The 14,500-nt window shown below is 36.0% G+C and overlaps 1 protein-coding gene across 2 annotated transcripts in view; it reads left to right on the forward strand.

Moving 5' to 3' along the window:
* Positions 1–8,017, forward strand: part of LOC149156911 (uncharacterized) — a 108,616-nt gene extending 100,599 nt beyond the window's left edge. The window contains exons 4-8 of one of the 2 annotated variants that reach the window (XR_016262384.1): positions 6,727–6,818; positions 7,028–7,049; positions 7,176–7,244; positions 7,343–7,437; positions 7,623–7,762. Coding sequence is in view for 1 of the 2 variants with exons in the window: in XM_089438777.1 (XP_089294903.1) it covers positions 6,727–6,818; positions 7,028–7,049; positions 7,176–7,244; positions 7,369–7,437; positions 7,623–7,703 (333 nt within the window). In the remaining variant the exon portion in view is untranslated. Of the gene's footprint in view, positions 1–6,726; positions 6,819–7,027; positions 7,050–7,175; positions 7,245–7,342; positions 7,438–7,622 lie in introns of both variants that reach the window. The other variant, XM_089438777.1, reaches the window with a different exon arrangement.
* The last annotated feature ends 6,483 nt before the right edge of the window (positions 8,018–14,500 follow it).

A 14,500-nucleotide genomic window follows, 5' to 3' on the forward strand; every position in this document is an offset into this window, starting at 1 on the left:
TATGTCATGGGATCACGTCATAGTCAAGAGTCAATAAAGCCCATATTAATATTTGTAAGTGGTTAACCCGCAATTAATGACGGGACCACAGTTAGTTGCAAATGGGCGGTAGTATTAGATAGATGGTATTAATAAAACCCACGGTATTGGCCCGTGGTATTGCATGTATGAGTCATATATAAAGGATAGAGACTCCCTGCGAGGAGTATCGTGTCTTGTTTTTGTAATCGAGCTCTGCTCTATTGGAGGTTGCCCCCTCGAAGAGGCCTGTGAACATTTCTCTCTGAATAATAAAATCATTGCTATTCTGTGTTCTGGGTATCTTTTCTTCGCATATTCTATGTTCTGGGTATATTTTCTTCGCATATTCTGTGTTTGGGTATTACTCTGCAGGTTAAGAGCATAACACTAGTGCTCATGAGTTTCTCTCTAAACACCATTTTTCGGTTCCAGTTGTTACTTTGGTACAACTTGACCAACACCCTCCACATTTCTTTGGTGGTTTTCTTCTCAGGCACACGAGGAGCAATGTGTCTAGGATAACACCCTGTCTAGGATAATCCTCCTGGCTTTCACGTCCTTCTTATGGGTGGCCAAAAGTGTCGTACTGGTAGGAGTCTGAGTTTGATCCGCCAACTCCCAAATCTCATCCTCCTCTAACACCAATGCAATTATTCTCTCCTTCCAGAGATTGTAGTTAGATTATCCCTCCAAATGATCTTCAAACCTTAGACCGGTAGCCATCTTTGTCCAACTGATCAAACCCTTCCAAAAAAACTACTTTTCTTTGATGAAGAAGAAAAATGCTCTGCTCCTCAAGAGGGGTTTTTTTTTTTTGAATTATTTTTGCGTGGGGTTGGTCTACTCGCCATTGGCTTCAATCCTGTGTACTCTCACCCCTGCTTCTACAAACCTGTGGCATTCGACTGAGCTCCTGTTGTTGTGCTGTGGTCCGCTATCACGTGCATGACTTTAGCGGCTCCTTGTCAGCTCAAGACACCTTGTGGAAGCTCTAGTAGTGGCCAACCTTGTCTTGGATCCGCAACTTTGTTGACTTGAATTAGTCTTCGCAAATTGCTGCCCTCTCCACGAGCTGTTGCCCCTGCACGACTGCTGCTACACGCGACTATCAAGTCTCCTCTGCTGTCTCGACCTCACACACAGCATGAAACCCTGCCTTTTGTTCTCCGCCGACCAACGACTATTTCTTGCTGTTATCGGTCACTATGCCTAGCTCTGCCCTTGACTGTCACAATGGCTGGTGGTCTCAACCAAATTTCCTTTGCGTCGCTGGCTCCTTCAGACTGCGACCACCTTCCTCAACCCGCTACATGCTTGATCTTCCTTGATCTCTGTGGCCGCCTGCTCAACGTGCCACTATCTGCCGCCGTTGTGTTGCTTGTGGCGACTGGGTGGGCCGTCAGACTTGTTAGCCACCTAGTCGGCCAGTCTTCTTAATTTTTTTTTTAATCTTTATAGGTCTCACAAAAAAAAAATGAATTTGGCCGTTGCGTTTAAAAAAAATAAAAAAATTACTTGTTTGGGCCGTATGGTTGATGCCTTCAATGTCCCTTTAAAACAAAAATTTCGCCTCGTATGATCACAACCAAACGTGGCCCGAATGTTTTTTATGAACCTGGCTTCTGCGATTCCAAGATTGGTTTAGAGTTTACTCTTTGGTACCATGTTAGATTTCCTGCGAATCTATCACCCAATACTTAATTCCTAGTAGAAAACTGATATATTGATTAAATACACCACTAAGTTCCTAACATAAATTTAGTGGAAACAAATTTAAATAACCGATCTCATAAAACAACACACAGATTCTGCCCTACAAGTTTTTCATTAAAACAAAATCCAATCTTATGTGGGTTCCCATACTGGGATAATGGCCCAATTGAGAAGAGACAAAATACAAATAACCTGGATCTGATCCAACAGATCTGCCCTAGATCAGTGCTCGATCGTCTTTGCAGATATGGATATCCAGCCTCTCTGCACTCTGTTAGACCCACCACATTGCTCAATGAAATGCCTCTCTCAATCTTGTGATGTTGTAGTGTCTTTTTCTTCTTTTCAATATTGCTTTTATAAATCTATAATGAGTTAAATCCCTAACCCTAATGTCAAAGTGATCAATGGTCAACATTTGTTCTCGCCTCACTTGAGATCAACGACTAAGATTAAAACAAAATAACTATAGTAAATTACTTTACTTTACCTAAGTTTCTTTTAGTTCAATAAGCCAACATACTAATATGTGTTTTATTCCTCACTTAAGCTAAGTTATATTTGCAACTTGCTTTCGCTTGAGCGAGTGTTTTAAGGAGAGTGTGGGTGACTTTTGCATGCCTAGACACAAGCACTGTACTGAAGTACTTGCCCGAGACACAAAAGTCATGTAGCCCTGTGTATTATCATTTCAAGAAATTAAATATATGTGGCAGTGTTCCAATAATCAGTTTTTTCTGGTGCACTCCAGTATGGGTTGAGGAAGTATATAATCAGTGGTCACTGATGTAAACATGTATTATCAAACCAAAAGCCAATGCATATATGGTGAGCTCTTATGTTAATAAAGTGTCAAGTTACCAGGATCTAGATATGGATAAACTTTTAAAAGCCAGGATTATATGTATATATACAATTATTGAAAAGGTCTCTCGACCAGAAAATAACCAGAAAATTCTAATTAAAAAACACTTTGATAAAAATTGGAAGCCTAAACCAACTTAGTAAGTTTGTATTAACTATTTTGATAAATGATTTATTAAATACCTACACTTATGAATAAGACAAATTAAATAGAAATCCCTATCACCTATTAGGAAGGGATAGGGATTACTCATCACTTACATACACATATAAATACTTTTGGATAGGTTTTGATGGGTTTGATCTTTTTTGGATAGGTTTTGATGGGTTTGATCTTTTTATCTAGGGAAACACTTAAAACTGAATAATGCACATTAAACTTATATTGATCAGATTACATATATACAGGAAGTGTTGTCTCAAGATAGGTAAACTAACTTGGACACACAACCACTTGGTTGAGAGAATATCTCAACCACACACTAATCTAGGAAACATCTAGATCTTAACAACTCCTAAGGAATAGGAACATACTCCTTTACATAGAAAGAGTCACAACTCAGAAAAGTAGGAATTATATTTCCAAGTCGCCCCCTTAATGACTACTTGTCTTAATCTCAATATGTTAAGTCTAGTTGTGGTCAAACATGACAAAAGAATATGTCGACGTCCATATAAAGGAACAACCATCTATCAGAATGCATGCGTACCAACCACTGCAACTCCCAGTCAACTAGGATGCCCTTCGCATACATGGTTCTGTCAACCATTATAATTGCATACTTGTACCTATACTTGTAAATCCCCCTCCATCATTGTCATCATGGGTTTTATCGGATTACCCATAACCATGCTCAGGGTTTTCTCGGCTCGCCTTCAACCATGCCCAGGGTTTTGTCGGCTGACCTTAAACCATGCCCAAGTTTTGTTGGGTAACCCTAAACTATGCTTACATGAATCCCTGTCCATTTCACTCTCACACATGGTTTCTGGCTTACCACAAACCTACACTGCAAAGTGGATTATGGCTTACCACAAACGAGCACTTACATAATGGTTTCTGGCTTACCACAAACCTGCACTTACATACATTGTCATAAGTGGTTTCTGTCTTACCACAAACCTGCAATCACAAAGTGGTTTTAAGATTACCACGAACTTCATGGGGGTACACATGCTTCATTAGGCTTACATTACACATTCCAACTGTTGGAGTTACCAGGTACATACTTTACAAAGATCACTACAAAACATCCTAGACTTGCTTACAGTTAAGATGTGTGACTCATAATACAACATGCTAGTGAGTCTATCCCACAAACTCACACTAACTCACACAAACTTTTACTTAGATGTCCGTCATCATTTAATCTCCGATGTTGTTCCAACCACTATCTGTTGATGTCATTTTCATTGTCATGTCTTCATCATGTCTGGTAGTCAATAAGTCCTGCAAACAAGCTATTGTCGGAATGGCCAATTCCGACATAGACTCAAAATTGTGACTATAGTTGGCCAGACTAAATGCCACAACACTAAGCAACTCATTCTTTCAACCAGATTTATACCAATACATTTCCCAAGATTTGATAAACTCTAACAACTTGACTTTGACTTTAACTAAAATTAATTATAATCAAGATCAAATTTGTAGAGTAAGACTGTGATGTGGCCCAGAAATGTCAACTTTCACACAACTGTAATATCAAAAAATCAATTCACTTCCTAGTGAGTCTATCCCACAAACTCACATTAACTCACACAAACTTTTACTTAGATGTCCATCATCCTTTAATCTCTGATGTTGTTCCAACCACTATCTGTTGATGTCATTTTCATTGTCATGTCTTCATCATATCTGGTAGTCAATAAGTCCTGCAAACAAGCTATTGTTGGAATGGCCAATTCCGACATAGACTCAAAATTGTGACAATAGTTGGCCAGACTAAATGCCACAACACTAAGCAACTCATTCTTTCAACCAGATTTATACCAATACATTTCCTAAGACTTGATAAACTCTAACAACTTGACTTTGAGTTTAACTAAAATTAATTATAATCAAGATCAAATTTGTAGAGTAACACTGTGGTCCAGAAATGTCAACTTTCACACAACTGTAATATCAAAAAATCAATTCACTTCCTATAACATCCCAGGTGGTTAACAATACCGTTTTGACTCACATTTGTGACTTCAATGCTTAACCATCGTTGAATCTCAGACGACGAAAGCCCTGTCAATGATATTGGACCACACCATAAAAATCCATGACTGCACACAATAGCTCCACGTCATCCACACGTTGGACGAACTCCAGCACTTTCCAACAAATCTTCCACGTCATCGGCCAACAACTCTGCGACAAGATCTGGTCGACAATGGTAGCTGCATTCTCCCTCAGATTTGCGTCAAGCACCCAGATGAGCGTCATGTCATTGATTCCAATAAAAAACAAATACCTTGAGAGACTTTTCAGTGCTCGAAGGCACGGGCCGATCTGCAATGGTGGAAGCCATCCACTGAGCACGTCGAGACTAGATGCCCTGTAATCGTACTTTGAATATATGGTACAGACTTGGCCAATAAAGATATCAAAATTCTTTTGTTTTCCTTCGAAGATCATTCAACTCTTTCTCAATTTGCAAATCCTTAAAGGGATAAGATGGCCTCTCACTGCTCATAGGAGACTGACCCGCTGGAATTCTGCACGAGAATTGGGCACACGAATTGACACGAACAAGAAGACTCCACACTTCCGCTACTCATCTCACCACAGGCAGACTCAGATCATCTCATACATCCACTGCGCATATACACACCACACTTTCCGATCTACACCAACACCAACACTGCCGCCCTCATGCATAGGCATGAACAACACACTCCAGATCCATGGCACCACTCTGCACCAGACGCTGGTTTCTCCTACGCAAACTCCACGACTGGTACCATGCAAATCTTCTCCGGTGACACTACAACCATCTGCCAGGCAATCTGCCACTAAAAACGTAGGCCACAGACAGGAACAGATTCGATCCACAAGCATAATAAAAATTCTTAGCTCACGCTGGTCAAACAAAGGGAGATTCCGAAGCTCAACAAACTTTCGAAGCTTGCCGACAGATTTTGCTCAACGTTCCACAACTTGCCTTCGAGGATTCGGCCCTCACTTAATCACACGGCAGGATTCCACACTCACTGCACCAATTTCGACTTTGCGGTCTCTACAAACAGAGATCTATTTCTCTGCAACTCCTCCTCGGGTCCAGCGATGGAGATGCGACGCGCAGACCACTTAAGATTAGCCACAGGTTTCGATAGATGATGGACAAACATACACATTCACCCAACTCTTTATTTCCCTCAGCCTAGAAGGGGCAAAGGCCAGGCCCAAAAGGGATTTGATACCAACTTAAAATTGAATAATGCACATTAAACCTATATTGATCAGATTACATATATACATGAAGTGTTGTCTCAAGATAGGTAAACTAAATTGGACACACAATCACTTCGTTGAGAGAATATCTCAACTACACACCAATCTAGGAAACATCTAGATCTTAACAACTCCTAAGGAATATGAACGACTCCTTTACATAGAAAAAGACACAACTTAGACAAGTAGGAATTATATTTCCAAGTTTGTCAAACACTTTCTCTCATTTTGAGGGTGGTACCCAATGTAAACTAGATTCTACATAAACTCAAGGTTTTGTCAATAACATACTCATTTAAAAGCTTAACATGTCACTTGCAGAAATTGCAGAAATTGAACTTGAGTGGGGAGGACAATACTCCCTTCCTCAACCGCCCAAGCTAGAGTCAGTTGGCAATGAATTTTTAATCTATTTGCTTTGCTAATATTTTGATAAGTGGAAGCGTAAATGAGAGTCATTTAATAAGTGATTTAGGCAAGCGGATCCATTATCATAGATAAAATGTTTCCCAATATGTGAAATGTAGAACTTCCGCCTTCAAAAGAGAAGCGTTCTTGTGATTAACCGTTTTTATAAAGTGTCCTGAATTTTTGGTCTGTAGAAATAAATATTAGAATATCGTTGAAACTATTTTGTCTTACTGTGGCAAGTTTGGTAAATTTATTGAATTTTATTCTGTTGATAGGTCATTAAGGATGTTGAGCGTGCGATTGTTTCATCTCCTTTGGGCTTGAATCCAACACCTGAAGGACAACGCCTCGTTGTGCCTATCCCAGCGTAAGTATTGCCTTTTGCTTGTTTGGACTCTAATGGGTAGCTGTCTCTTTCAGAAATTTATTTGTCTTGCAGAGCTGGGTACATTTACACTGGTTATTTCTATATCTGTGCATTTTGGTTCTTTTTATGTAGTAAATGTGCATCTGACATTTGTTCAATTTGGCTGATGTGATTGGCTTCGGTTATTTCCTCTTGCATCCTATCCTCAGATTAACAAAGGAGCATATTCAGGTTAGAGGAAAAATGATTCTGTCATGAATATTAGTGGACCTCGACATTGATTTGGATGAATTATGGAAGAAAGTTATTATTACGTATTTGTCGTTGGCTCACTAAATTTTACCACCTTGTCAACAGGCAATGTCTAAGCTGGTTTCAAAGGCTTCTGAAGATGTCAAACAGAGTATAAGAAGAGCAAGGCAAAAGGTAAGAAGAAGAATCATTGGCTGCCATTTTTTGATTTTATATTTTACATAATTATGCTGGGTTGTAAGTCGTAACCATAGTAAATTGCCCGACTTTAGATGTGATCGAACTTCATATTCAACAGGCATTAGACTCAATCAAGAAGGCTGGATCTAGCATGTCCAAAGATGATGTCAAGAGGCTAGAGAAAGAAGTATGTTCAAGTTTTCTTGTGTTTCAAATGTAAATCCAAAGTTAATTCGAGTTTCGTTGACCTATTTTGGTATCTCTGGACATTAATATAATCTCAATTCATTTCATTTCTTTCTTATTATATAATAGATATTTCAATGCGCTAGGATTTTTTTCCTGATGTTTAGAAGCTTTATTTTCTTACAGATGGATGATCTGACAAAGAAATTCGTGAAAACTGCTGAAGATATGTGTAAAGCAAAGGAAAAGGAAATAACGGGAAAGTAAATTGAAGACAATTGGCAAGTCTTTCATGTGGTTCGTTATGTCGTTTTGCTACAGAATTACTGTTGGCAATCAATTTTGGGTAAAAATGCAGAGTTAAATTTGTCTAATGTGACTCTGTATGGAGAGTTAAATTTTTTTCACAAGGCATAAGTAGGATTAGCTTTTCGTAAATCTTAGGGGCTCTGCCAAAATGGAGCTTTTCATACTTTCCAAGGCATAAATAAAAGCAAACCACAATTGGCCTGGAACACGTTTGTTACATGATTAAGGAAGATTATTATAGAGAATAGAGATCAGATACGTTGCAGATTGAAGTTTTGTGTTGATTTTCCCGAGCGGTTGTTTGTCTTTATGCATTAAACAATACATGTACTGGATGATGATTCTGTGTAGACCTTTTTTCCCCTTAATATTGTATTTATGACCAAGATAATAACACATGCAACCAATCGTATTCCGAACATCAATCAATTGTGCATGCAGCTAATTATATTCAGCCAATCGTGTATGCATTGGTGAATTTCGCAACTAACAGTTTTCCGAGCATGGAGCCGATTGTTCTTGCAACTAATAGTTTCTGAAAATACAACCAATTGTATTTTTGAGCATGACCACGGTGTATTAAATAATTTGCATATTATGAATTGTGGCCCAGGAGCTGGTAGCCTTTTTTTAATTGAAGTTAAAATTTATTACGAGCTATTCAAAACAAATAGTTGGGTAGCTTTCAGCCATTCTGACATTACATTGGGCAGAGTCGCAGAGAGGCTTCTATCCACCAGCATTCAGTAAAGTCGCATTTTTGTTTCTCTCTTATTTTCAAAGGAACATTTCCACGGGAAACCACAAGCACTTGCTCATATTCTGTTAGATAGACTTCTATGCAGACACAATTCAGTAAAGTTGTATTTTTTTAATCTTTTCTCAAAGGAACATTTCCACAGGGAAACTCCCAGGCACTTACTCAAATTTGTGAACGGTACTCACTGTAAATACTACTGGTGACAACATGAACATTTCCACAGGGAAACTCCCAGGCACTTACTCAAATTCTGTGAATGGTACTCACTGTAAATACTACTGGTGACAACATGTATACTTCAGCTCAAGGAATTGGATTCAGGTGGATTTGAACTGGTGACATCCTTGACCAACATGATTTTAGCACAAGAAGTCAAACCACTTAAACTAATCCTTGAAGCTAAAGTAAAGTTGCAGGCATTACCTCAAAAATTATCTTTTTATTTCGCAGTCTAAAAATGATCATTACCATGAGTACTGTTGTTCCGTGCTTATAATAGAGGAATAATGTAATAAGAGCAGAAGTGTGCAATGTGGCACTCGTGAAGTGGTTGGCATAATTGGCATCAGTGTACATATTTATTAAGTGCATGTGGTGTTGGTATTCAGAGTGTGTGCAAGCTTTCGAGACAGTGGAAAAATGACCAAAATATATTATACACAGATTTTACATGGTAAAAACCTTGACGATTGTCAAGGAAACATCCACAAGCAAGGCAAGGATTTTTTATTATTAGGGGAAGATTTACAATCAGGCTTACCGTCTCTTCAATCTCACAGGCTTTATAAAAATGAAGTAGGCTTTGTTACATTGGTTATAACTATAATTTGGTTCCCTAAAACAAAATTGTAACAGTGTTAGAGTAACTGTAACAAAAAAATTACTCAAGTAAATTCACTTTTTACATTTTATTTTAATTGTTGTCATGCTATAACAATCTCCATTTTGACAACAATTTTCTTGATACCTTGACCTTGCCAAAGTCCTTTCATCACCTCTTAACCCAGGAGAAGCCAAAAACCAACACAACTTGTCTAACGATATTGGTTTTGTAAACATGTCTGGACAATTTTTTTGAGTGTAGACTTTTTTAAGATCTACTCCACCTCCATCAATGAGCTGTCTTACACAATGATATTTTATATCAATACGCTTAGTTTTACTATGATAAGTTGGATTTGTAGCCAGCTGTATAGCACTTTGACTATTGTCTAATACAATGACACTGTTCACTTAGAAGACCCTTCAACCAAATTGCCTCTTTGCAAGCACGTGAGACAACAATATACTCTGCCTTTGTGGTGGATAAAACAACTATTTCTTGTAGCTTCGACATCTAACTAATAGCCCCCCCTGCAAGAGTAAAGACATATCCTGAAGTAGACCTCCTATTGTCCAAATCACTTGCAAAATATGTATCAACATAGCCACAAACATAATCATTGTTGAATTTTCTACAAGATTCATATTAGAAACCAATCTTTTGATATGATAATTACTACCTAATAATTTTCATACAATTTATCTTATGCCACTGATATTATTGAGCAATTATACATAGGAGATTTCAATAGTTATGCAATGAAATTAGTAAGATCATAAAGATACAACCATGCACAATATAGACAACAAATTTACCTTGGGACATCCAAACTTGGGAGAAAATCTAACAACGTTTCTTCTAGGAGAAATTATTCTTCAGCAAGGTTTAAAATGTTGAAATTTGGTCAGCTTCGGGATGAATTTCCCCAAAGAGAAACCCTACTGCCCCAAGAAAGGGCAGGGTCTCGATGATTTTGATTGGCATCTCTTGTATGCACTGGTTAGTGGTATCACTACTCTTCTACAAACAACATCGCTCTAAGGTATACACAATGACACGATATTATACTATATTGCAGTGGAAACATATGTTAGTAATGGTTCACATTATATGGTTCTTCAAGTTCTCACAACACTTAGGATCAAGCCTTATGATATGACTAGTATATACAATGTATGATATAAGCCCTAATGAACAATAGATTTCAATATATGATGTAGTGCCCTGGTATGACTGCAAACTCAACAGTGACCTTGTTGAGACAGTGAAATAATAACAACTTCCTTGGACTTGATTGATGATTATTTGATATCAGTGAAGACAGTGACCTTGTTGAGACAATGAAATGATAACAACTTCCTTGGACTTGATTGATTAGTCAGTTCACAAACGAAGTTGTGAACTGACTTAGGCAGCGAAATATGTTTAGTGAAAAGGTCTCATTGTACTTTGTATCTCAGTGGAACAATTGATGAATATCCCATAGAAGAAGAATTTGGATGGGTTTTCCACCTTGTGGGGTTTTGATCTGGTCTTTGACCTAACTCCTGGTGTCCCTATTGTGAATGCTTTTCTTTTGTTGTTCCTTTATGTTCCACTGCATTACTGATGTTATTGTTTTTTCTACATAATTGCTAATGATGTAATGATGTTATGGGGTGAATTCAATATGTAATTGGTGAAAAACTTGTAAATGCAATTATCTAAAGTAAAGAACAATCTAGCCCTAAGGAAAATTAACATGGTATCAACGTTGGGATAAATAAAAGTCATTGAAGATCACCCCTATGAAGATACCTATGGCTCAAGGAGAATGGAAGAGATGAGGATGACACATACCTAAAAAGAATGCTAGGGCTTGAAGGAAACCTTAGGAAACCCGTGTCCTTTCAACAGAGGTTAGGGTTTGAGAGAAAACCCTCGGAGCAACCTTGGATATGGTAAATACTTATGAAACCCTTGCGTGAAACTCCCTGATATAAGATAATCTTTGAGAAGCCCATCAAAGCTAGGGTTTGGGAGAAACCCTAGGAGTGGCCTTGATATGGAGAGGGGCTAGGTATGGTTCAAAATTTTCCATAATGCGATCAACAATAAGTCTTTTAGTTATTAAAGTATCCCGTGATAAATTCAAAGAAACCCTAGGAGAAGGGTATGTTGTAAATTTAGTGGTCATCATATACATTGATGGTTGGTCTTGGTTATCGATAAAAGGAAATAAAGGATACATGTAGCACTCAAGAAGATGCATTTCTTTTGTCAATAACATATGGTTGATGGACAATATTGACTCATGGAGGCCATATCCAGAGGGAGCTAATAACTTCCTTCAAACCTCATTAAAGATAAGTATTTTCAAGGCTCGTGTTATGACGTTGCTCTTGTTTACATTTGTCATTATTGTTTATTCCTCCTGCACGAATATTTGAATACCTCTTTTACTAACATCTTGGATAAGGAAAGTTGATCCTTCTTAAAGACCATTATGATGTGAAGCATTGTAAGAAGAATTAGCACTCAGAGTGAGCTGAGAGCCTTCTACAATCCATATTAAAGATAAGTACTTTCGAGACGTATGTCATTTCTTTGTGTCATTGTTCTTGTCAAATTTATTCTTTTCGATCTTCTTGCATGAGTATTTTATTTCTTTCACTAATTTCTTGGATGAAGATGGGAGATCTTTCTTGAGGATCATCTAGTTGTAGAACATTGCAAGAAGAATCAACCCCAAGAAAGAGCTAGTGCTGGAAAGTAAAGGAGCCTTTCTCATGTTTAGAAAAGAAAGATAGTCCTGCCTCATTACCAGGTACACCTTCATTATGTTTATTTATTTTATTATTAATGCTCTTACTCTTGTCCTGGGATCAACAAGTACTTCAAACAATGTAAACTTTGAAATGGGAACTATAGCCAAATAACCCCAAAAAAACATGAAAAACAGTGCTAAGAACGAAAAGTGTTGATGTTGGAATAACACTTTTTATTTTTTAAGGTAAATTTTCAACATGTTTTAAAAATGGCAGTGAAAACCAAGTTTTTGTGCAAAAATTGTATACCCTCAAAACGAAAAGTGTTGATGCTGGAATAACACCTTTTTTTTTGCAAGGACAAATTTTCGACATTTCCAAATAATGGCGTAAAGATTTTATCATGACTCCGAAAAACATAAAAATTTCAAAAGAATAATGAAAATATAAAATTAAAAAAAACAAATTAAAACAATGAAAAAACACAAATAAAAAAAAGGTTTAAAAAAATATCAAATATATACAAAAAACAAAAAAATCAAACATAAAAAACAAGAAAAAATCAAACATAAAAAAAAAAAATCAAACATAAAAAAAACAAAAACAAAAAAAAATCAATCATATAAAAAAACAAAATTAACTTATAAAAGATATAAAGTCAAAAACTAAAACTAAAAATAAAAAATATAAACAAATAAATAATAAGAAAAACATATTTAAAAAAAATGTAATTTTTTTTAAGCGTAACAAAAAAAATTAAGTAAAAATAAAAAAAAATTCAAAAAACATTAACCAAAAATTAAAATTAAAAACAAACTAGATTATATATATATAAAAAAAAAATTTAAAAACTACTAAAATTAAGATTAAAAATATTAAAAAAAAACTTAAAAAAACAAAAATATACTCAAAATAAAAAACAAAAAAAACAAAAAACAACTAAAATTTTATATATATATATATATATTCAAATTAAAAAAAAAAAAAAACAAAAAAACATTTAAATTTAAAAAATACATATATATTTTTATTAAAAAAAACATTTCAAATTTTTATAAAACCATATATTTTTTTATTAAAAAAAACATTTAAAATTAAGAAAATAAATACATTTTTTGATTTAAAAAAAACATTTCAAAACAATTTTTTTTTAAAAAGTATTTTTTATTTCAAACAAAAAATCAAATTATATGCATTTTTTTAAATAATTTTTTTTTTAAACATCAATTTTTTTATTTAAAAAAAAGAAGAAGTCTGTACGCCCTCCGTCGCCCGTGGGGGCGCAGCCCTGGGCGAAGGAACTGCATATGGCTGCGCCTCCATGGACGACTGAGGATGTGCAAACTCTATTTTTATTTTTCAAATAAAAACATTTATGTTTAAAAAAAATTTAAAGTTTAGAGAATGATATTTCTAGCCGAAGGAATGAAGGCAATATCCTTTTAATGGGTGACTTTAATGCTCGAACTTCGAGCAACCAAGCTATTCTTCTAAGCAATCATTCCAACCCTAATCCTATTTGGTTAGATGAAGACCTTCCTCTGGCTAGCCGGTACAAAAGGAGCTTTGAAGACTTTGGGGAGAATTTGTTTGGGTCGGAGCTAGTCAAGCTCTGTAATGCTCAGGATCTCATAATTTGCAACGATCTAAAGAAGTGGCCCAATTCTAGCCAGATGACCTGCATCCATGGGCTTGGTCGCAACATGGTAGACTATGTTATCTCTGATCTCCCTCTATACAACGAAATAACAAATTTTGACATCTTAAACGACCTTGAGCCTGACTCTAATCATAGGCCTTTACTTATAACTCTCAATTCTGTCATGCATAAAGATCCCATAGAAGATAATCCTTATAGCCAAAAGAAGTTAATCTCTGAGAGAAATAAAAAAGATTTCTTTCTAAATGAATTAAAAACTAATTTGCTTTTTTTTTTATCTAGTATAGACAACATAGAAAATCTCTCTCATAATTTTACTACAACCCTCTCATATTCTATTAACAAGTTCTCAATTGAAGTTTCAAGTAATAAAAGAAATAGCAAAACCAACTCATGGTATGACAAAGATTGTAAAAGTGCGAGGAGATCAATTAAGGAAGTTCTTGATGAATCTCTTAAAATTGGCAAGATAAAAATATACAAAGCCCTAACTAAAAGGAAAAAAAGGCAGTATATTCATAAAAGACAAGAGAATCTCTTACACCTCTCTAAGGTAGCTCCTAAAAAATTCTGGAGGCAGATTCTAATTAGGAAAACTAAAGATAATAATAAAATTGCTTTACACGACTGGAATTCCTATCTTAAAAATCTTTATGAATCTCCAAATGTCATGGATAACTTTGAAACCCTGCTCACAACGAAAGAAGTTTTCTCATTAAAAGACATTGATTTTGATCGCTTGGCTAATGGGAAAGCCAAGGACAT

The sequence above is a fragment of the Pinus tabuliformis genome, chromosome 9 (assembly GCF_031772625.1).
Source record: "Pinus tabuliformis cultivar Carrire ecotype Pingquan chromosome 9, CPIR1, whole genome shotgun sequence".
Lineage (NCBI taxonomy): Eukaryota > Viridiplantae > Streptophyta > Pinopsida > Pinales > Pinaceae > Pinus > Pinus tabuliformis.